This window comes from Chiloscyllium punctatum, chromosome 2, assembly GCF_047496795.1.
Source record: "Chiloscyllium punctatum isolate Juve2018m chromosome 2, sChiPun1.3, whole genome shotgun sequence".
Classification (NCBI taxonomy): Eukaryota; Metazoa; Chordata; class Chondrichthyes; order Orectolobiformes; family Hemiscylliidae; genus Chiloscyllium; species Chiloscyllium punctatum.
In genome coordinates, this window is record NC_092740.1 from 95,846,595 (window position 1) to 95,871,803 (window position 25,209).

At 40.3% G+C, this 25,209-nt stretch overlaps 1 protein-coding gene across 3 annotated transcripts in view; it reads right to left on the bottom strand.

Moving 5' to 3' along the window:
- Window positions 1-25,209, bottom strand: part of fancc (FA complementation group C) — a 193,228-nt gene that overhangs the window by 39,500 nt on the left and 128,519 nt on the right. For all 3 annotated transcript variants that reach the window (XM_072586004.1, XM_072585993.1, XM_072585984.1), the window contains exons 6-7: window positions 24,170-24,234; window positions 22,517-22,681 (exon numbers count right to left, since the gene is read on the bottom strand). In XM_072586004.1, coding sequence (XP_072442105.1) covers window positions 22,517-22,681; window positions 24,170-24,234 — 230 coding nt within the window. The remainder of the gene's footprint in view (window positions 1-22,516; window positions 22,682-24,169; window positions 24,235-25,209) is intronic.

A 25,209-nucleotide genomic window follows, 5' to 3' on the forward strand; every position in this document is an offset into this window, starting at 1 on the left:
GTTGTTATTTGAGCAACAATAATAATTGCATTGTTATTATATCACATTTTGCTCCACTCAACCAATCACATTAAAGCATCCTCACAGAGAAGTACAGACTGTAAACCAGGAAGTGCAAGTTGAAATATGGTTCAAGGGCAGAGCAGGCATGAGAGGCCAGACAGCCTACTGCGATTCCTACTTCATATGGTCTTAATTCAGTGCCAAAACATGCACAGAAAACAAAATACAGAGGGGCAATGAAATATAGGACTAGTGAGAAATAAAAGAAACCCTACAAGCCTACTCCACTATTCCAAGATTATGGCTAATCTAAACAAAAAATGCTAGAAATCATTGTGGGTCAGGCAGCATTCAAGGAGAGAGAGGAGAGGCCAATGTTTTGAGTCTAGATGACTTTATCAAAACTCTGTCGATGAGTTATTTAGACTCAAAACATTAGCTTGCTGTCTCTCCATCAGATGCTGTCTGATCCACCATGATTTCCAGTATTTTGCGTTTTCAGTACAGATTCCAGCATCTGCAGTAGTTTGCTTCTACATGCTCTTAGCTTCCCTTTTCTCCCTGTCCTTGCATCCACCTAACCCAATTAAGATGGAAAGAAAAAGTTTTTTAAACTCTCCTTTTATCAAAATTGTAAGGAATGAAATTGTAAATAGTAATTTGTCAGGGTTTGGCAGTAATTAAGAGATATCATTGATGTGCTTTTTCTCACAGTTAATATGCCATATACTTTAAGGGTACATGCTCATAATATCACCATACCATAGCATGTGATTGAGGGTAAAATAGTATCAGATTCTATCTTAGCTAGAACAACTTGAAGCAGGACACACTGAGGAAAGCATATGACTGACTGACTAACCACATAGCTTCACTTACCCCAGACACTGAAGTGTCCACGATTGCAATATATGTACACATCATTAGCTATAATAAATGTCTGTTGAATCGTTCCATTACTCATGTTTAATCTTATGTTACAGGAGTTAACACATGCATCACCACATCAGGTACAAATGGTAAACAGCAGTGACTGTTTATAAGATATCAAGTTCCCACTGGCAGACAACCTCACAGAACGTCAGCTAGTTGACAGTTCTGGACTTCAAAGCATTCGAAAAACTAATAGCACTAATTTCTGTGAGCAATGATCTACAAATTGAACAGCTAGGAGGCAGACATACCTTCTTTTTGCTTAGAATACAAGTTCTATCAAGTTAGAAGCCCTATATCTATTTTAAACATAAAGTTTTCCCATTTAAAATGGAAAAAATACATCAAAGTGTTCTTACTGCATAAATGCAGGGCTCTCCTGAATGAAACACACCATTTGAAACACTAAAAAGCAGCTTCTAAACTGACTGGGCTTATCTAGGTGCAGAGGACATTCTACCTCACCAAATTAGCATGAAAACAGACGAAAGCCTGTCGCATTTTTTATTTGACACAACTATCATCTAGCGTCAGAAAGCTGCTACTACAGAACTACACTTCTAATTTCTACAGAACAATCTAAAATGATTAAAGCCCCAGTAAAGGAACAGCAACATTGAAAAAAAAATGAAGCAGAAAAGGAAAAAAAAGAGTAAAACAAAGTAAGTAAAAAGAACCAAAGAATACACAAACTATTCCTGCATTCTATTCCTGATAGAAGGTGAACACAATGATGGCTTTATTGAATTACAACTATTCCAGCAATGCGTGCTGTTTTAATTTACTGCTCAAGCAATAAATAATCCTGAGAAGAGTTCTCTGAGATAAAGGGGTCTGATAGAAATAATACATATGGTCTGGCTGTGGAAGAACAGAAATATACAGAAAAGATCTGCAGAGTACTTCAGAACCAATCAGGGTAAGAAATAACTTCAGGATTTACAATTTCCAATTCTTGCCATACAGATAAATACCATATGACTTCACAGATAGTTTTATTGAAAAATGCTGCAGAAAATTGTCTGTGATATTTCTCCGAAGAGGCGCTCACTGAATTAGAGTTCACTGCTACACAAATGACAGCCTTCAAGGAGGATATTCGGGAAAGACCACACCATTAATATGTTACTTGAAGATGGACACAAGCATGAAGCCATTGTGGCAGGCTAATAGTGATTATCAAGATTTATGTGCAGCAAACATTGTGAAAGTCAAAGTGTACTAAGTCTCTAAGATCTATAACAGACACAGTTTATCATATATGTGCAAAAACTGCCCAGCTGTCTTTCACATCTGTAATGCCAATGGCACCAAAGGGCATTTGTCACGCAAGTGCAGGAAATCTGGTTCCAAAGCCAATGCAAACCTCAGAATAGAAAACAAATAACCAACACGATAGTACCACATCAAGATGCACCTTGGAATGTATTAAGAATAATTATACACAATGAGGTGCACAGTCAACCAGAAAAGTAAATTTCAGAGGATGACCAAGTTCCCATATTCTCAACTCCACTCACCATGGCAATGATGTAAGATGATCAGAAGCTTTTACAATTATTAAAACCATATCCCTAAAAGAGAGTGTGGAATATACTTGTGTGCAATGATTCTGGCCAAATTGTAGACGATCAACTTCATCAATGTCCTCAACTGGAGTCATTGAGTCATACAGCAGGGAAACAGATACTCAAGTCCAACATGTCCATGCCGAGCAAATATCCTAAACAGAACTAATCCCATTTGCCTGTGTTTGGCCCATATCCCTCTAAACCTTTTATATTCATGTACCTGCCCAAATGTCCTTTAAATGTTGTAAAATGGTACCCATCTCTATCACTTCCCCTGGCTGCTCATTCCATACATGCACTACCCTCTATGTGAAAATGTTGCCCCTTAGGTCACTTCTAAATCTTTCCCCTCTCAGCTTAAACCTACATCCTCTGGTTTTGGACTCCCCTACCTATGTAAAAAAAACCTTGGTTATTCACTTTATCTATGCTTTTTAAAATCCCGTAAAGTCACCCTTCAATCCCCTATGTTCCAGGAAAAGAAGTCCCATCCGACCCAACCTCTCCTTATAACTCAAACCTCCAATCCCAGCAATGTCCTTGTAAATATTTCAGTATCCTTGAACAACATCCTTCCTATAGCAGGGAGACCAGAATTTTACACAGTATTCTAAAAGTGGCCAAATCAATATCTTGTACAGCCTCAACATTACATCCCAACTCCTATATTCAACAAGGCAAGCATGCCAAGCACATTCTTCACCAACCTATCCACCTGTAATGCTAGTTTCAAGGAACTATTAAATTTGTATCCCTCGGCCCCTTTGTTCATCAACACTCCCCAGGGCTCTACGATTAACTGTCTAAGTCCTGCTGGGGTTTACCTCACCAAAATGCAAAACCTTGCATTTATCTAAATTAAACTGCATCCACCTGAGCCTTGTGCCCTGGGAGGAAGAATCCCGAATAAATAAGGGTGTAATAATTAATATTCCCAAACGTTGGGAGCTTCGGTGTGGTTGCGCTGAGTAATCTATACTTATTTATAGATTTGTAGTGAGTGTAGTTTTGATTTGATTTGTAAAGTGGGGTAGTAGTTCGTTCATTGTAATTGGTGTTATAATTTTATACTGTAATATTTTTGTAGTTTTATAATTTTGTAAAGAAAAAATCTGTCAATAAAAATATTTTTTTAAAAACTGCATCTGCCATTCTCAGCCCATTGACCCATCTGATTAAGATATTATTATATTCTTAGATAATTTTCTTTACAGTCCGCTATACCACCAATTTTGTTGTCATCTGCAAACTTACTAACAATTGTTCCAATATTCTTATCCAAATTGTTGATATAAATGATGAACAACAGTGAACCCAGAACCAATCCTTGCACACAACACTCGTCACAGACCTCCAGTCCGAATAGCAATCCTCTACCACCACCCTCCATCCTCTACCATCAAGCTAATTTTGCATCCAATTGGCTGTTTCTCCTTGGATCCCATGTAATCTAACTTTACTGAACAGTCTAAGACAACATCTAACCGATTTGACTACATCATGTTCCACCAAGTAGATTTGGTTTGAATCTCATGAATTGTGACAACTCAGGGATCTGTGATAATAGATGAACTGCCACTATTGCACCATTGTAATCTACCGCATACAAGATTTTGGGCAGCCACCTGGAAAGACAGGCCGGCTCACCCTAAAAGTTAAAATCAATACAGAAGCTAGTACCAACATATTAGCACTACGCAAATCAAAGAATATGTATCTCAGCAAGTTACTTTATGGGAAACCTAGGAGAGGCCAACTCTCAGTATATAACAGATCACCAATTCCTTGCAGTGGCAGATTCACAATGCAGCGCCAACATGAAGAATACATCAGATTTGACATAACCAAATCCGTTGGAAGATATTCTCAGAGTTGATATTTTACACTTTGGCCAGAGCCAACATGAACAGTTACAATAAGTAACTTTTAAACGTATGACAGATTATTTCTCCAAATCTCCATTGTTCAACACTTAGCAACACAACAGGCATGATCACTGCTCACATCATGGCCATTGTTTTCAATTTATTCAGTATCCTGGTCAGAGTCAGAGTCAGAAATCCAAATTCAAATACCAGGATATTAGCAAAGATTTCTAAAATATGTAACCAGCCCAGATTGTACAAATTCAAGACTGATCACAGCTCACACTGAAATAACAGGAGCTAGCTCAGACCAACGTGTGACATGCCAATCATGCAGAAAGAGTGAAAGGAAGAAACTTCTAAAACTGATTAAACAATGCCAGCAGCAAGACAACTAAGGTGTCAACCAAAAGCAACCAAGGGCAACACATACTTCTCCTGATTGGTATCATCACCAGATTTGGGTGAGTTGTCAAAGTTCCAAAGTGTTATTCTAAAGGTTGAAATGATAATCTTGTAAACTCTATTTTATCTGCTTGCATAATTATTAAATTGGCAACATTTGCTTATATTAATAAAAATGATCTTGGCTGATTACCTAACTTATTACCCTGCCTCCCCTTTGATCCATTTAGCCCTAAGAACCAAATCTAACTCCTTGAAAACATTCAATGTTTTGGCTTCAACTGTTTCCTGTGACAGAGAATTCCACAGACTCACCATTGTGTGGATGAAGCATCTTCTCATCTCAGACCTATACCATATCCTTAAACAGTGACCCCTGGTTTTAGGCCCTGTTTTTTGGGTCTGCGTATACCAACTAGCCCTGTTTGAACTTTATATGTTTCTATGAGACACCCCCCTTCTAAATCCAAGCGATAATATCCTAAACAATCCAGTCTTTCTTCACGTCAGTCCTGTCATCCCAGCAATCAGCCTGGTACTTTCACTCAATGTAACCAATTTCTTGTACTTCATTTGCCATATTTATATATAGCACAACGTTAAAAATACAGTACTGTACAATCATTGTGCATGCTATTTTTACAATTTAATGTTCAAAATAATGTAAATAAATATTTATGTTTTGGTCAGTATAATTAAAAACAACTTTTTCCACAGTAAAGTCATTATGAAACCTGCCAATAAAAAAACAATTATTTGTTTTCTCCCATTTGCACAACAACAAAACTGTAATGTGGCAGAAGGTTGTATTGGAAGGTCCGAGATTACTTCACTAATAGATGTTATGGTGAAATTAGCCCTTTTTAGATTTTTTTTGGTCAGTATTGGTTTGGCACACACACTGGCTATATAAGTTTCACAATGCTATCTTTGGAATCCATTCAAATGAATTCCTCCAACAACTATAAATTTATATGGAGTTTGCTTTACATGATTTTCTTAAATCGAGAGTGTGTTGCTGGAAAAGCACAGCAGGTCAGGCAGCATCCGATGAGCAGGGGAATCCATGTATTGGGCAGAAGCCCTTCATCAGGAATCCTGCTGTGCTTTTCCAGCACCTCACTCTCAACTCTAATCTCCAGCATCCTGCAGTCTTCACTTTTGCCTAGTTGATTTTCCTAAGGGCAAGGAAACTATAAATGATATACTCTCTATTAGGGACTATATTGTTATCGAAAGAGGCACATCTTATAAAAATAGAGATAATTTTATAGCAACTTTCTTGAGTCATGGTAAACTACAGTTAGTTAACAAATGTTGATGAAATAATATTGTCCACTTAGTTCCCTTCTATTGTACATTATTGCTTGACCTAGGGAAATAAAATTACTCAAAGTTGGCAAGATGTACTGAAAATAAACAAAAGCTTCGAGTAACTTCTCTTGCCACCCTTCTTCTGCCAATTTTCACGTGTCTTGTCGATATTTGGTATGGACACAGTGGCTCAAGTGTCAACCACTACCCCATAACTTATTTAAGTAATAATTTATCTAAGTAATAATTTATCATATATGGTTCTTCACTATGAGAAATAGACTATAGCATTAAAGATAAATCTAAATTAGGGTCTGCATATACACAATTCCAATATAATTCTAGGCTTATGATAAACTGTGGGAATCCAAACTGATTTTCACCCACCTAACTACAGATACAGAAGTCAACAATCTTGTCCGAACACAGGGGATGATGATGGTAAGTGTCTGGGAAAGCCTTTTTGAAGAAGGTGGATGATGTAAAAAGAACGATTTCCAAACGTAATTCACTGGGTAATGTAGCAAAAGTAAATCGATATTAAGAGGTAACAGCAGCATATATCTGACAGGAAACCCAATTATGCTTGCAAGAACAAAGCACTGCAAATGTTGGAAATCGAAAACATAAATGAAAATATGAAGGAAATGCTCAGGAGATCTAGCAGCCTCTGTGGACAGAGAAACGAACATTGCTGTTCTGTGAACTTTCTGATGAAAGACTGCAGTGGGAATCTTGGTGTTCTTTAGAAAGTCCCTTGATCTTGATGGATCAAAATTTTGACAAAGTGCAGTCAAATCAGTGAACTACGTTATTGCAAAATGCAAACTCTCTCTATATGTGAAAAGTTGAGGTTCACTGCCCCATGATAATTTTATCTACTTGATTTTCTCACCCCCTTTCATCCTGTTCTTTCTATTGTAATTCTTGTCCTAATATTTTTTAAATAACTTTGTCTTTGTCATATCTTTCCCATCAGTGATATGATATATTTGATACATTTAACACATAATTTCTTGTGATAGCTACATCTTTTTCTTGATTACTGCTTTTATAGTGTTTACATTTACTTTTGGTTGTGCCAGGGATTATGCTGGCTTCTAATCAAATTCAGAACTGGCTTCATGGCATTGTGGATGGATGGCCTATAGACTCAATGGGAGCCTCAGGTACACATCTACTTCGAGATGGAATTATTTATGAATTCTAAAATATAAGAATGTCACAGAATTACTGAACTGTTATGATGCAGAAAGAGGCTATTTGGACACTTGTGGCTCCACTAACTCTCTTAAGTATTTTTACTCATTTCTAATTCCTATTTCCCAAAACCTTTGCACATTGAATAGAAACAATGTTTTCTTGAAAGCGTCAAATGAATCTGCTTCCACTATACTTCCAGGTTGTGCTGTCTATGCCCTCATAAATCGCAGTTGGAAAATTTGTTTTTGGGTTCTAGGAGGATGCAGAGTCTGTTACAGCAGATACATTGGAAATGAAGAAAAAGAAATAAAGATATCAGATATTCCTCGATGTTTGAATCCCCTAATGTTTACACAATAATGTACAGATGAAAGATGCAGGCTATCAAAATATCATTATACTGCAGAGGAACTGCAACAGCATTAGTGGGGCTTCAATGAAAAGCATTATCCAAAACACTCCAAGGTGCACAGACAATTTTGTTGATAAGTTCCATCATGCTATTGTGAAAATTACAGTTCCTGAGAAATTATTATTATAATATCTTATTATCTGTCCATTTAAGACAGCCTGGAGAGAAGAAAGGATTGAAATCTGCAGGTAAAAAGAACCCCCTGCTATGAGCTATTTAACACATTGAGTTTCAATTCTGTTAGTTCTTCATGAAACTACAGGTGCAACTGATTCTAGATAGCAATGTGGTTATTGTTTGTATTTAATTATATTTAATCAATTCAGAATTCTAAATGCATATTGTATTAAATACATCACGGTCATACAATGTAGATAGGTTATTGCATTGCTCACATGAAGTTAGACCAGGAATTGTCAAACATCTTGGCAGGGAAGCCACATCTACGTATCAGAATTGCACAAGGGCTTGACCATAAAAACCTCAAGAAACAAAAAATTAAAATAAAAATAAATTTTGGTAAAAGTAAACATAAAAACTTTATTCAGGTAAGGACACCAGCATAACAGCTAATTACGTACAATAATGAATCCAAACTTTCCCATTGTATAGGCTCAATGTGACCAAGACAGACATCACCGCTCCTCTTATCTTTGAAAATCTGAATTAACTTCACATTCTGTTACACACTGGAACATTTATTTTAAAAGTCACTTGTGGCAATCACTTGACTTCACTGATTGCTTAGATTCACTTCTTAGAAATTACCTGCCTCGGTTTTATGACTAGGAGAAAGTGAGGACTGCAGATCAGAGCTGAAAATGTGTTGCTGGAAAAGCGCAGCAGGTCAGGCAGCATCCAAGGAGCAGGGGAAATCGACGTTTCGGGCATGAGCCCTTCTTCAGGGTTTTATGACTATCTTGTTTGGATATTGTTTTGGATAATATCTGGGGACAAAGCTTACTGAGGGAAAGGCTGATTGATAATCCTCACCTCCATTTTTCTGCCTTTTCTCAATAACTCTAGATTCCCTTACTGATTAAAATCTGTCTCAATCTTGAATATACTGAATGACCTGCCTCAACAGCTCTCTGTGGTAAAGAATTCTACAATTCATTATTCTGAGAGAAGAAATTCAGCTACAACTCTGTCTTAAATGAAGCAGAACAAGATAGTAGAGAAAAACACATCCCTCCTTAATGCACTCAATGCTGCCTATGCTCAGTTCAAGCAGAGTCCCAGCAGTGCAGTGTCAGCCCTGGATGCACCTATTCCCTCCGTCACCACTGTAGATGTCAGATCAGTCTTCCTGAGAGTCAACCCAAGGAAAGCAACAGGCCTGGACAGTGTTCCTGGCCGCGCAGTTAATTCCTTTGAGGACCAGCTGGCAGAAGTATTCACTGACATCTTCAAGATCTCCCACCCATAAGCTGAAGTCCCTACATGCTTCAAGAAGACCACCATCATTCCAAGTATCAAAGAAAGCACATTCAATGTGCCTCAATGACTACTGCCCATTGTCTCTGACCTCAATATTCATGAAGAGCTTCAAGAGGTTGGTCATGGCCCAAATCAACAATGGCCTCCCAGCCTGCCTTGACTCCCTACAATTTGCCTACCAACGTAACAGTTGCACAATGATGCCATTTCCCTAGCTCTGACTCATATCTGGAACAGATGAAGGGCTTTTGCCCGAAACGCGATTTCGAAGCTCCTTGGATGCTGCCTGAACTGCTATGCTCTCCAGCACCACTAATCCAGAATCTGGTTTCCAGCGTCTGCAGTCATTGTTTTTACCACCTTCATAGAACTCCTATTCATTGACGACACTCTGCCTTCAACACCGTAATCCCCTCCAGGTTAAACTCAATACTCTAAGACCTAGGTCTCAGCTCCATCTTCTACAAATGGAAACTCATCAGCTTCCTGGCTCACAGTCTGTAATCAGGGAAGATAGATAACTGCACCTCCTCCATAATAACCCTCAACATTGGAGACAACCCCACCCCAGAATGTGTGCTCAGCCCCCTGCTGTATTCCCTGTACACCCATGACTGTGTAGCCAAATTCCAAATGAACCTCATCTACAAGTTTGCTGGCGACATCACTATGGTAGGACGGATATCAAACAATGATGAGTCAAAATACAGAAAGGAGATAGAGGGCTTGGTGTCATGGTACAATGATAACAACCTCTCTCTCAATGTCAGCAAAATAACAGAACTGATCATTGACTTCAGGAAGAAAGGAGTAGGACAGTGTCCCCCATCAACGGAGCTGAGGTTGAGAGGGTTGAGTGTGTAATGTTCCTTGTACTGACAATAACCAACAACTTGTCCGGGACTTCCCAAGTAAATGCGATGGTCTAGAAGGCACAACAATGCCTCTTCTTCCTCAGGCAGCTTAGGAAATTTGGGATATCGATAAGCACTCTCACCAATTTTTACAGATGCACCCTAGAAAGCATACTACCAGTCTGCCCAGTACCGTAAGAAACCACACAAGGTCGTGTGCATAGCCCAGACCATCACGGAAGCCAACCTCCCCTCTATGGACTCTATTTACACTTCTCATTGCCATGGAAAGGCTGCCAACATCATTAAAGACCCCTCCCACCTCAGTAATGCTCTTCTACAATGTTTTCTATCAGGCAGAAGATAGAGAAACTTGAACGAATACATACACACACACACACATACAAACAGGTTCAAGAACTGCTTCTTCCCTGCCATTATTAGACCGATGAATAGACTCTAATTTCAAATAATGTTGAACAAAAACAGAAGTTGCTGGAAAAACTCAGCAGGTCTGCCAGCATCTTGAAAAGAAATCAGAGTTAATTAGATTAGATTAGATTAGATTACTTACAGTGTGGAAACAGGCCCTTCGGCCCAACAAGTCCACACCGCCCCGCCGAAGCGCAACCCACCCGTACCCCTACATCTACCCCTTACCTAACTCTATGGGCAATTTAGCATGGCCAATTCACCTGACCTGCACATCTTTGTGACTGTGGGAGGAAACTGGAGCACCCAGAGGAAACCCACGCAGACACGGGGAGAATGTGCAAACTCCACACAGTCAGTCGCCTGAGGCGGGAATTGAACCCGGGTCTCTGGCGCTGTGAGGCAGCAGTGCTAACCACTGTGCCACCGTGCCGCCCACTTTTAAACAGGTCATTTGGCCCAATAAGTCCACACCAACCCTCCGAAGAGTCACCCACCCAGACCCATTCCCCTACCCTATTATCCTACAGTCACCCCTGACTAACCTACATATCCCTGAACACTGTGCGCAATGTAGCATGGCAAATTTAGCTAACCTGCACATCTTTGGATTGTGGGAGGAAACTGGAGTACCCAGAGGAAACCCACACAGACACGGAGAGAATGTGCAAATTCCAGTTGTCCGAGGCTGGATGTGAACCTGGGTCCCTGGCACTGTGAGGCAGCAGTGCTATCCACTGTGCCACCGTGCTTCCAGTTAATGTTGAGGGTCTAGTGACTCTTCCTCAAATAATGCTGATCCTGTTAATGTCAATCTTGCTTCGTGCACCTCCTGTACAGTATGACCTGTGTGCCTCACTCTGTCTAAGCATCCTTTATCTATATGTCCTTGCTTACTATGACCTGCCTGTACTACTTGCAAACAAAGCTTTTCACTGAACGTAGGTTCACGCGACTACAGTAAATCAAATCAAATTCAATGTGCCATCTCTTACTCTGAGATCATGCTCTCTGATCTTACACTCTCCCACAAGTGGAAGAAAGTGAGGACTGCAGATGCTGGAGATCAGAGTCGAGAGTGTGGTGTTGGAAATGCACAGCAGGTCAGGCAGCATCAGAGAAGCAGGAGAATCGATGTTTTGAGCATATGCCCTTCATCAGGAATGAGGGAAAAGGTGATAGGTTGGAGAGGAGGCTGGAGTGGATAGATGGGAAAGGTGATGGACAGGTCAGAAGGTGCTGAGTTGGGGATAATGTGGGGGGGTGGGGGGAAATGAGGAAACTGTTGAAAGCCACATTAATTCCATGTGGTTGAAGAGTTCCAAGGCAAAATATGAGGCATTCTGCCTCCAGGCATCGAATGATAAGGGTTTGGCGATGGAAGAAGCGCAGGACCTGCATGTCTTTGACAGAGTGGGAAGGGGAGTTGAAGTGTTCAGCCATGGGGTGGTGGGGTTGGTTGGTGTGGGTGTTCCAGAGATGTTCTTTGAAACAATCTGTAAGTTGGCGCCCTATTTCCCCCATGTGGAGGAGGCCACATTATATTCCATCTACCAAATTTTCACTCACTCGCTTCATCTGTCTATTTGACTCTACAGATTCCTCGTGTCATCATCGTCACTTGTCTTCTCATCTATTTTTGTGTCCTTTGCAAACTTGGCTATGGTAATATTTACTTTTCTTATCAAGTCATTCTATTCTAAGTCGAAAAGTGTGGCACTAGAAAATCATAGCAGGTCAGGCAGCATCCAAGGAATAGGAGAATCGAGGAAATTCAAGCGTAAGCCCTTCATCAAGAATTTGGCTGGGGGAAGGGGGCTGAGAAGTAAATAGGAGAGTGGGGCTGGGGGGAAGGTAGCTGGGAAGGCGATAGGTAGATATAGGTGGGAGCAGTGATGGTAACAGATCAGAGGGGAGGGTGGAGCAGATAGGTGGGAAGGAAGACGGACAGGTAGGACAGTTCAAGAGGGCAGTGCCAAGAGGGTTGGCTCTGGGATGACGTGGGAGGAGGGGAAATGAGGAAACTGGTGAAATCAATGTTGATGGCATGTGGTTGGAGGGTCCCAAGGCAGAGGATGAGGTGTTCGTCCTCCAGACTCAGGTGGCTTGGATTTGGCAGTGAGGAGGCCCACAGTTTGTGTGTCCTTGGTGGAGTGAGAGGGGGAGCTGACGTAGCCAGCCACAGGGCGGTGGGGTTTTTTTGGTGCGTGTGTCCCACAGATGTTCCCTGAAACGTTGCACCAGTTGGTGTCCTGTCTCCCCAATGTAAAAGACTCTGATCTCCAGCATCTGCAGTCCTCACTTTCTCCTCATTCTATTTCCTGTTGTTCATTCATTATATTTCCTGTTTTATTATAAATCTAATATAAAGAAAGCATACAACTGACGATATCATGAACTGGATAAACAACTAAAATTATGTTGTGACTATGGACCAGTGGCACCAGAGTGAGATAGGACACTCTTCTCATCTTGATCATAACAGCACCATTATAGAAATAGAAAGAGAATTTTTTTAACATGAAATAAAATAAACGCTTATATATTTATGCATATTTTTGAAATAAATTAAACACATGTAACCATACTGGTGAATAAATGTATTCCTCGGTGTAATTTATGCCAATGCAGACCTGAATCCTGCACTATTAGCACATCTTGTACTAGAATCAGTCGCTTTGATGAAGGAATGAGAAAATTGGGAAAAAAATTAACATATGTTCTAAACTTATAAAAGGGCTGGTGTAAAATAAGTTGAATTCTGGAAACACAGTTTCAATATTTGCAAGACGAAAAACAACTTAAAGCTGCAGTAATTTTAGAAGCAATATCATGTGCACGTAATTTGGTGACCATAATTTGGTTACATTTACTTTAGTGATGGAAAGGGATAAGTATATACTGTAGGGCAAGAATTATAGGCAATTATGATGTGATTAAGTAAGATTTAGGATGCATAGGATGGGGAAGGAAACTGTAGGGGATGGCCACAATTGAAATGCGGAGCTTATTTAAGGACCAGCTACTGGTGTCCTTGATAAGTACGTACCATCAGGCAAGCAGCAAGTTGTCGAGCGGGGGAGCCATGGTTTACTAAGGAAGTTGAATTTCTTGTCAAGAGGAAGACGGCAGCTTATGTTAGGATGAGATGTGATGGTTCAGTTGGGGCCCTTGAGAATTACAAGTTAGCTAGGAAAGACCTAAAGAGAGAGCTAAGAAGAGCCAGGAAGGGACATGACAAGTCATTGGTGGATAGGATCAAGGAAAATCCTAAGGCTTTCTATAGGTATATCAGGAATAAAAGAATGACTAGATAAAGATTAGGACCAATTAACATAATAGTGTCTAAGTTGTGCATGAAGTCAGAGGAGATAGGCAAAGTGCTAAATGAATACTTTTCGTCAGTATTCACACTAGAAAAAGACAATGTGGCTGAGGAGAATATTGAGATACAGGCTATTAGACTAGATGGGATTGAACTGCGTAAGGAGGAGGTGTTAGCATTTCTGGAAGTGTAAAAATAGATAAGTCCAATGGGCCAGATAGGATTTATCCTAGGATTTTCTGAGAAGCCAGGGAGGAGATTGCCAAACCTTTGGTTTGGATCTTTATGTCGTCATTGTCTACAGGAATAGTGCCAGAAGACTGGAGGATAGCAAATGTTGTTCCCTTGTTAAACAGGGGAATAGAGACAATCCTGGAAATTATAAACTTGTGAGCCTTACTTTGGTTGCAGATAATGTGATGAAGGCGTTATAAGAGATAGGATATATAATCATCTAGAAAAGAATAAGTTGATTAGGGATAATCAACACGGGTTTGCGAAGGGTACGTCATGCCTCACAAACCTTATTGAGTTCTTTGAGAAAGTGACCAAACAGATGGATGAGGATAAAGCAGTTGATACGGTGTATATGGATTTCAGTAAGGTGTTTAATAAGGTTCCTCACGGTAGGCTATTATACAAATTACAGATACATGGGATTGAGGGTGATTTAGAGGTTTGGATCAGAAATTGGCTAGCTGAAAGAAGACGGAGGATGGTGGTTGATGGGAAATATTCATCCTGGAGTTCAGTTACTAGTGGGGTACCGCAAGCATCTGTTTTGGCTCCACTGTTGTTTGTAATTTTTATAAATGACCTGGCTGAGGGCATAGAAGGATGGGTTAGTAAATTTGCGGATGTCACTAAGGTCAGTAGAGTTGTGGATAGTGACAAAGGATGTTGTAGGTTATAAAGAGACATAGATAAGCTGCAGAGCTGGGCTGAGATGTGGCAAATGGAGCTTAATGCGGAAAAGTGTGAAGTGATTTACTTTGGAAGGACTAACAGGAATGCAGAGTACTGGGCTAATGGCAAGATTCTTAGTAGTGTAGATGAGCAGAAAGATCTTGGTGTCCAGGTACATAGATCCCTGAAAGTTGCCACCCAGGTTGACAGTGTTATTAAGAAGGCATACGGTGTATTAGCTTTTATTGACAGAGGGATTGAGTTTCAGAATCATGAGATCATGCTGCAGCTGTATAAAATTTTGGTGCAGCCAAATTTGGAGCACTGCATTCTGTTCTGGTCACTGTATCATAGGAAGGATGTGGAAGCTTTGGAAAGGGTTCAGAGGAGATTTACTAGGATGTTGGCTGGTATGGAGGGAAGGTCTTACAAGGAAAGACTGAGGGACCTGAGGCTGTTTTCGTTGGAGAGAAGAAGGTTGAGAGGTGACTTAATTGAAATATATAAGATAATCGGAGGGTCAGATAGGTTGGACAGTGAGAGCATTTTTCCTCAGATGGTGATGGCTAACATGAGGGGACATAGCTGTAAATTAAGGGGCGATAGATATAGGATAGATGTCAAAGGTAGTTTATTTACTTAGAGCAGTAGGAGCATGGAACACACTGCCTGCAACAGTTGTAGCCTTGTCAACTTTAAGGGCATTTAAGTGGTCACTGGATAAGCATATGGGCGATAATAGAATCGTGTAGGTTAGATGGGCTGCAGTTTGGTTTGACAGGTTGCGTAACAGAGAGTCAAAGGGCCTGTACAGTGCTGTAACGTTCTATTTATTTTTAAAACTTTGTTCATGGTTTACTGGGCGGCACAGTGGTTCGCACTGCTGCCTCACAGCGCCAGAGACCCGGGTTCAATTCCCGCCTCAGGCAACTGACTGTGTGGAGTTTGCACATTCTCCCAGTGTCTGCATGGGTTTCCTCTGGGTGCTCCGGTTTCCTCCCACAGTCCAAAGATGTGCAGGTCAGGTGAATTGGCCATGCTAAATTGCCCGTAGTGTTAGGTAAAGGGGTAAATGTAGGGGAATGGGTGGGTTGCGCTTCGGCGGGTCGATGTGGACTTGTTGGGCCGAAGGGCCTGTTTCCACACTGTAAGTAATCTAATCTAATCTACTGGAGTCACTTGCTAGGCCAGCATTTATTGCCCATTCCTAATTGTCATGAGAATGTAGTAAGCAGCCTATCTAACCCTGCAGCCATGGGGTTAAGTACACCATCATGCAGTTAGGGAGTTCCAGAATTTTGACAATGAAGGAACAATGATACAGTTCCAAGACAGGATGGTAAGTGGTTCAGAGGGGAATCTACAAGATGATGGTATTCCCTTCCATCTGCCCCCCTCTTCTTTCTAGATGGTAGAGATCTCATGTTTTGGAAGTGCTATCAAAAAAGCTTTGAGGAGCTGCTGCAGTGCAAATTGGAGATGATACATATAGTTGACTTTATGTGGTAGCAGTAGAGAGACTGGATGTTTAAGGTGGTGGGAGGATGTCAGTCAAGTGGACTGCTTTGTCCTGGATGGAGATACAATTCTTGTATGTTTGTGGGAGTTGTGCTATATCTCTGAATGATGTTGATGCGAGATACGCTCGATATGTCGATTCTCCTGCTCCTCAGATGCTGCCTGACCGACTGTGCTTTTCCAGCATCACCCTTTTCAACTCGAGGGACAGCATGTAGATAAGAAATAGCAGGGCCCAGGATGCTCTTTAGGAAATACCAGAACTAACAGAGTGGGAACAGAAAAATAAGTCAATGCAAATGATTCTCTAGCTATGAACAGATAGGTAAAAATGAAATATTAGAAGTTTCATTTTACTGGGCAACAGCCAACAGATTGGTGTTGTCAGGCATGTCAAAAGCTTCAGGCAAGTTCAGAAGAACAAGATGGAAACTTACCTCCATCACAATTACATTTGTCACTTAGAAAGGGGCCCTCCCTATACCTTAATGGATGCAGAAACCAGGTTGGTTGCATTCAGACAAAAGGTTTCGGTGATAATGGGGGGAGGGGTGAAAGTATATTCAAGGACTTTGGTTGGAAAAGGAGGTTGGTGATGGCAGATGATCGGATCACTGAACCCTGAGGTTTGCTCTGTGATCACTAGCTTAGGGTCTTTACAGTTTCTTATAAAGCATCGAAAGTGCTTAGATCCAAAATATTTCTTGCGTGCAATGTTCATTATGCTAAGTTCTTAAGCAAATGATGGGCTCTCCCAAATAGAACTGTAGATGTACAGCTCCTATTTGAAAGTGTTCTTAGGAGAAATAAATTAGAAATTAAGCTTTTTGCCTCTAGACCTTCTAAGATGGCAGTGAGGTTCAAATGAAAAGAGTCAATAAAAACAGAAAATGATGGAGAAATTCAACATGCCTGGCAGCATCTGTGGTAACAGGAACATAATTAATGTTTTGAGTCATCATTTTGAAGTCAAAATATTAGCTTTTTTTCTTTCTACAGAAGCTGACATACCTGCTGAGTTTCTCCTTTTAGTTTTAGTTCAGATCTCTAGTATTCACCATACTTTATTTCAATGAAAAGAGATATTGCACCATGATTGATATATTCAGGAAGGGGAGAGGACAGACTGGAGTGCAGAAGATATGGTTAGTCGTTATCCACACACCAGGTGAATGGTCTGTCTCCAAAGGGAACTCGCTGGTGTACAATGAGTTGGATTTACACCGGTTTCATTGTCACTGCTCCATAGTATTCCAGCCATCCAACCCTACGGAATTCACAGTTCATTTAGACACAACATATCCAGCATGAAGCAGGATTTTCTGCATCTTTACACTAAACCCTTTAACAGCTCCGTAGTGTTTGCAAACAAAAATAATTTACATTCGCAATGTATTGCACCTTTGCCAAACGGATTTGTGTCACTTGATATGGACGATCAAGGTTTCATTGGCCTTATTATTGTAAGTAGGATTTTCATATGTCTTATTATTGTAAATAGAATTACATCAGAAGCATCATCAACCTGATACATTTACTGTTTTTCTTTCTACAAATGCAACCAGACCTTTGCACATTTCTATCATCTTTGCCTTAATTTTTGCTTTCCAGCATCCAAACACTGGCATTTATAATCTATTTTAATGGTGTTGCTTGATGGAGCAATGCTGGCCAGGACACCTTGGAGAATTCTGTTTTTTCTATTCAAATAGCAACATTGGATCTTTTACTGATGAAAGAGCAGGCAGCTTATGGTTCAACATGACTGTTACCACTGGGCTGAGGCACACATTTCCATATTGGTGTCACACACACAACAACAAAAAAAATTGAATACTGCTTCACTGCCATTTCCATAATGCACATAGAAGCACACTCTATTTTATCGCCAAGCTACTAAAATAAAAAGTGTCCATAATTTTTTTAAAAATGGATATTTTGTCAAGAAATTGAAGGCAACAAAAATACAAGAAAAACAATAAATATTCTCAACAGATAGTTCACATCTCATCATCATTTCTTATTAATGGAAACCAATATTAAGTAATGCACTTTAATTATGGCTCACAAACTTGAAACTTGATTGCGTTTTTTGAGAAAGTAACAAAGAGGATTGATGAGGGCAGAGTGGTAGATGTGATCTATATGGACTTCAATAAGGCGTTCGACAAGGTTCCCCATGGGAGACTGATTAGTAAGGTTAGATCTCATGGAATACAGGGAGAACTAGCCATTTGGATACAGAACTGGCTCAAAGGTAGAAGAAAGAGGGTGGTGGTGGAGGGTTGTTTTTCAGACTGGAGGCCTGTGACCTGTGGAGTGCCACAAGGATCGGTGCTGGATCCTCTACTTCTTGTCATTTACATAAATGATTTGGATGCGAGCATAAGAGGTACAGTAAGTAGTTTTCAGATGACACCAAAATTGGAGGTGTAGTGGACAGCAAAGAGGGTTACCTCAAATTACAACAGGATCTTCACCAGATGGGCCAATGGGCTGAGAAGTGGCAGATGGTGTTTAATTCAGATAAATGCGAGGTACTGCATTTTGGGAAAGCAAATCTTAGCAGGACTTCTCCACTTAATGTGGGCGGCACGGTGGCACAGTGGTTAGCACTGCTGCCTCACAGCGCCAGAGACCCGGGTTCAATTCCTGTGTCAGGCGACTGACTGTGTGGAGTTTGCACATCCTCCCAGTGTCTGCGTGGGTTTCCTCCGGGTGCTCCGGTTTCCTCCCACAGTCCAAAGATGTGCAGGTCAGGTGAATTGGCCATGGTAAATTGCCTGTAGTGTTAGGTAAGGGGTAAATGTAGGGGTATGGGTGGGTTGCACTTCGGCGGGGGGGTATGGACTTGTTGGGCTGAAGGGCCTGTTTCCACACTGTAAGTAATCTAATCTAATCTAATCTAATTTAATGGTAAGGTCCTAGGGAGTGTTGCTGAACAAAGAGACCTTGGAGTGCAGGTTCATAGCTCCTTGAAAGTGGAGGCGCAGGTAGATAGGATAGTGAAGAAGGCGTTTGGTATGCTTTCCTTTATTGGTCAGAGTATTGAGTACAGGAGTTGGGAGGTCATGTTGCGGCTGTACAGGAGATTGGTTAGGCCACTGTTGGAATAATGCATACAATTCTGGTCTCCTTCCTATCAGAAAGATGTTGTGAAACTTGAAAGGGTTCAGAAAAGATTTACAAGGACGTTGCCATGGTTGGAGGATTTGAGCTATAGGGAGAGGCTGAACAGGCTGGGACTGTTTTCCCTGGAGCGTCAGAGGCTGAGGGGTGACCTTATAGAAGTTTACAAAATTATAAGGGGCATAGATCGGGTAAATAGGCAAAGCCTTTTCCCTGGGGTCGGGGAGTCCAGAACTAGAGGGCATAGGTTTAAGGTGAGAGGGGCAAGATATAAAAGAGGCCTAAGAGGTAACTTTTTCACACAGAGGGTGGTATGGGTATGGAATGAGCTGCCAGAGGAAGTGGTGGAGGCTGGTACAATTGCAACATTTAAGAGGCAGTTGGATGGGTACATGAATAGGAAGGGTTTGGAGGGATATGGGCCGGGTGCTGGCAGGTGGGACTAGATTGGGTTGGGATTTCTGGTCGGCATGGATGGGTTGGACCGAAGGGTCTGTTTCCGTGCTGTACATCTCAATAGCTCTCAGTGGGTAGTACCAAAACAAGAGAATTAAGAACATCAGAAGGACTTAAAACAACCTCTTTAGTCTGAAGGTAAACAGATGTAATTAAATGGTTTTAACTGAAAGAGAGGGGATTGTCCAAGGAGTGTATTACTTGAGTAGTACCATTCAATGCACAGAAACTTTAAATAATGGAGTGCTTTCTAGGCATTAAGAACACCATTTCCAATTTTTGACCAAAAAGACTCGAAGTATTCAAAAGAAGAATCCTCTCGTAATTCCACGTTGTTTGTTTGGACTGACTTATTCACACAATTGGATAACAATAAATTTTGCAGGTTCATATGCAGACACCCCAATTCATCAATTATTTAATAGTATACCCAAACCAAGCAATATAAATTGCATTCTCCACTACAAATCTATCAATGGCAGAATTTGTACCAACATGGAGTAGTTTTAAAGACAGCACCATTAACAAGGTGGAATTAAAAAATTAAATACAGAAAAATATTGCAATATAAAGCTACCTTTTTCTTAAAAATACAACTTCAATATTAAATAGAAATAACGGTTATAATGCACCAAAAAATGTTCTCAGATACTTGAAACGTTATTGTAGAATTAAGAGTTTACAATGCAGATAGTTTTTCAACCCAATTGGTATATGTCTGTGATATTTTCTTGCAAGCCTCCTCCCACAGCTCTTCAACTAGACCTATCAGCGTATCCTTTTATTCCTTCCTCCACTATATACTTACACAACTTACCCTTTAATATATAAACATTTTTCTTGAGTGAACCAGTGTAGAACGATGACAGGATATTGAGCACGAGGAGAGCGCCTGGGCATCTCCTCACCCGAATATTACAGTCATACACTAACTATAAATCAGTAATACGACAGTAAGTCCTGAAGAAGGGCTTATGCCCAGAACGTTGCTTCTCCTGCTCCTCGGATGCTGCCTGACCTGCTGTGCTTTTCCAGCACCACACTCCCAATTCTGAACTCCAGCATCTGAAATTCTCACAGTAGGTCCACGTTTGATACATTCATTCTTCGGTCTCATCCTGCCATCTCTCTCTAACCCTGTAACTCACCATTTTTAAGCCTCCTACCCAATAGATCATCCCCTGCCTTGACACACCAGTGGCAGTGGTCTTGATCTCACATCCTAAACTACTCTACCCTTTCCTCCTGCTGAAGACTCTCTTCAAACCACCAAGATTCAGATTTGTCATCCTGTTCTTTTTCTCCTCTCACATGTAAAAGATGCTTCCCATATATAAACAAGATTTCCTTTTGTATACAGGTACAGCACAGATATAGGATGTGACATTATTTCCACTCTCACAACTTCTCTCATGCCACTACCAGTAAAAACATATTTCATTTTATTCTATGCACTTAACAAAAAGTGTTACTAATGCATCTATACTATTTGCCTCAACCACCCCATGGCAGCAACTTCTGACATTTTAAACCACTATCTAGTTAGGCATCTTTTTCCAAAATCCTTATTTGACATATTAATGAATATCTTCTATTTATTGATCCCTAGTTTTGGGCTTCCCACAAGTGGAAGCATCTTCTCCATATCTACCTGTCAAACCCTTTAATAATTTTCAAAATGCCAACCAGTTCACTTCCCAACTGTCTCTTTTCTAAGGGAGAAAGATCCAACTTATTAGTTATAGAGTTATAGAGTCACAGAGATGTAAAGCACAGAAACAGAGACCCTTCAGTCCAACTCATCCATGTCAACCAGACATTCTAATCTAATCTCATTTGCCAGCACTTGACTCATGTCCCTCCAAACCCTTCCTATTCATATACCCATCCAGATGCCTTTTAAATGTTGTAATGTATGAGCCTCCACCACTTCCTCTGGCAGCTCATTCCATACACACATCTCCTTCTGTGTGAAAACGTTGCCCCTTAGGTCCCTTTTAAATCTTTCTCTCTCACCCTAAATCTATGCCCTCTAGTTCTGGACTTCCCCCATCCCAGGTGAAAAAATCTTGGCTATTTATCCTATTCATGCCCTTCATGATTTTATAAACCTCTATAAGGCCATCCCTCAGCCACTGACGCTCCAGGGAAAACAGTCCCAGTCTATTCAGCCTCTCCCTGTAGCTCAAACTCTCTAACCCCAGCAACAACTTTGTAAATCTTTCCAGGTTTCACAACATCCTTCTGATAAGAGGGAGACCAGAATTGCACACAATATCCAAAAGTGGCCTAACCAATGTCCTACACAGATGCAACATGACTTCCCAACCCCTATACTCAATGCACTGACCAAAGGAAAGCATACTAAACACCCTTCTTCACTATCCTATCGACCTACTTTCAAAGAACTATGAACTTGCACTCCAACATCTCTTTCTTCAGCAACGCTCCCCAGGACCTTACCATTATGTACGTCAGTCCTACAAGTCCTAATTTGCCTTTCCAAAATGCAGTACCTCATATTTATCTAAATTAAACTCCATCTTCCACTCAAGGCCCATTGGCCCATTATGATCACATTGTATTCTGAGGTAACCTTCTTCACTGTCCACTACACCTTCAATTATTCCTGATGAATATATATCCTCTTGCTAATGCATCAGCAACATAATTTTTAAATGTTGTCAAATCTACAATTATCTGCTGTGATCATTTTATGGTACAATTTCAAAAATCTCACATCTACTTACTGCAAAATGCCAGTACTGACAGACTCTAGAAATTCTGTGCAAAGAGTTTCATCCAAATCATCTTCACGACAAGTCAGAAGAGCTTCCACCAAGGGAAAAACCTCAACTAATGTAACAATCGGTGAGCAGAGGACAGAAAATCTCCTCAGTTGTTCCGGTGGGAGTCTATTGGAAAAAAAACTTGTCAATTTTTTTCTATTACTAACAAATATAAAACTCTATTAAAGAAGCACACTTTCTTCAGTAGAATGTTAATTAGAATACAGACGTATTTGCTCTATTCTTCTCAGTTGCTTATGGACCTGTGACTTTGCATCATAATTGTTCTTCAGATTTTCAACATTTCATCACCATCTAACAAGAATTCATCTAACTTTAAATTTCACCCAATCCTCCTCACAAGCAGAAATTCTAAGATACAATCAATGTTAGAGAGACTCATAAGGTCTGGCAGCCGTTTTCTTTTCCAGGATGGACATTGCCCAGAAAATAGCACAGGATTGTAGAAGTAATGTCAAGAGAATTGGTCACGAGGGGACTCAGGCTGTGGTTGTCACCAGGGAGCACGCTGAGAGCACAGGTCGCGAACAGACTTGGACCACAGTTGATGGGTGAAGAGGGGATTACTCATCCGGTAGCTCAGCAAAGTCATCGTGGAGAGTGATGGTGAGGGGACTCAGGCTGTGGGTGATGCCAGGGGAGAACGGTACGTAAACACAGCAAGGGACCGGCTGGCACAGAGAACGTTCATCAAGGGGACACAAATTGCGAGCGACTACTAGACTCAAGTAGTGGGAAAATAAAATAGCAGGTCAATCTGGAGTGATGGGACCAATTATATAAGAGACAGAATGTTGGATGCTGTACACCGAACATTTTGATGTGTATCTAAAGACAAATAAAGGTAACTGAAGATGTAATGGTACTGGCTTTCTTGAGCAAGACCTTCACGATTCTAAGGGGTCTGCTGCAACCAGAGAAACATGTGGGAAAGACATATCAAGAACAATGCAATGTATTGGGGAGTTATTTTGAATATTTAAATGCAAATACCCCACCCTTTAAAATAAAAGGAAGGTCATGCCCTGAGTTTTATGTCTCAAATTATATTATTATACAAAATGATTAAATAAAAATCTTTTAGAACAATTTTCTTTGGGTCATGCTGAAGGGGGAACAAAACACTTTATAAACGCAAGCTTTGTCCTTAAATTATTTAGTGCTATCAATACAAAGAATACAGATATACAGAGGAACCTTGATCATCCTGCATTCGATTAGCCGAACACAATACTCCCCACCCATGTCCTTCGGATAATCAAGGTTCCTCAGTATTAAAAAGTCAATAGCAAGCACATTGATTAATAAACAACTTTAAAATCAGAATAATTTTTATGGAGTCTTTAGAAACAAATCTTTAGTATTAACAAAGTACAAATCAGAACCGTGATGAAATACTCCCCTCTTCTCTAGATAAGCACAGTTCCAACAATTGTGGTGCATTAGTAAATTAATTCCTTCTACTATTAGGAGAAGAATTGAGCAGAAATTTGGCCTAAATTTTACATGTTCTTTTTTAATTAATGTAAAGTGGTCACTGTTTATTGGGATTTCCTTTAAATACTTTCACAATGTCTCAAACCAAGCACCTACCTTATAAACAAGGAATTTCTGTCACATTGATTGCCTTGAAGTTCCTTAACTAAAGTGGAGACCATCTGAAAGAAAGAAGGAAGTAGTCATAAACTATTAAAAAAAGACAGATATCAAATTTCCTTGCACACAGCGGTGGCAGTAATATCGCACTCAGACTTTCAGTGTTCAAGCATTCTTTTTTTTAAATGGACGTTGTAGTTACTGCAAGTTATACATGAACAAAAAAGGTCAAAAACAGTAGCCACTTAGTAACACACCAGTGGTTGAAACAACCACTTCATATTTTAACTGTAACTAGAAGATTAATATTAGAATTATTCCAATTTCCACCCCAAAAGGAAGTGATCCTACACATGATATTAAGCAGAGAATCACAGAATAGCTATGGCACAAAAGAAGGCTGTTTGCCAGTTACATCCATGCCAAGAATCCCACTCCCCTGCCTTTTCCCCATAGCTTGCAAATCTTTTTGTAATCCAATTCCCACTTGAAAGTCATGACTCAACCTACCTGCACCATATTTTTAAATTGTACATTCTAGATAATGCTTTGTGAAGAAGTGATTCCTGCTGTTGCCTTTAGTTCATTTACCAATCACTTCACTGCTGACCGTTCATATTCTCTATAATCCTGCTAATTCGAACAATTTTCTTTGATCTACTATGACTAGACTAATCGCTGTTTTCAGCAATTGCATCAAACCTCTTCTCAAGCTTCTCTTAGTAAAAGAGAAGGTTCCAGCTTCTCCAAGCAATTCACACAACTGAAGAGCTTCATTCAGGGAATCATTCTCATCAATCTTCTTAGCAGCCTCTCATTTACCTTCATATCCTTCCTAAATAACTGGACCCTGATTAAGAGAAAATACTCCACTTCAGACCAATCCAGTATTTTCATACAGGTGAATTATGATTTTCCTTCATGCTGTCTCTCCAGGATCACATTGCCTCTCTCATTCTCAACCTACTCTGCCACCTACAGTTATAAGTGCATATATAACCCCAGTAACCTTTGTTCCTGTACCCCATTAAAAAGGT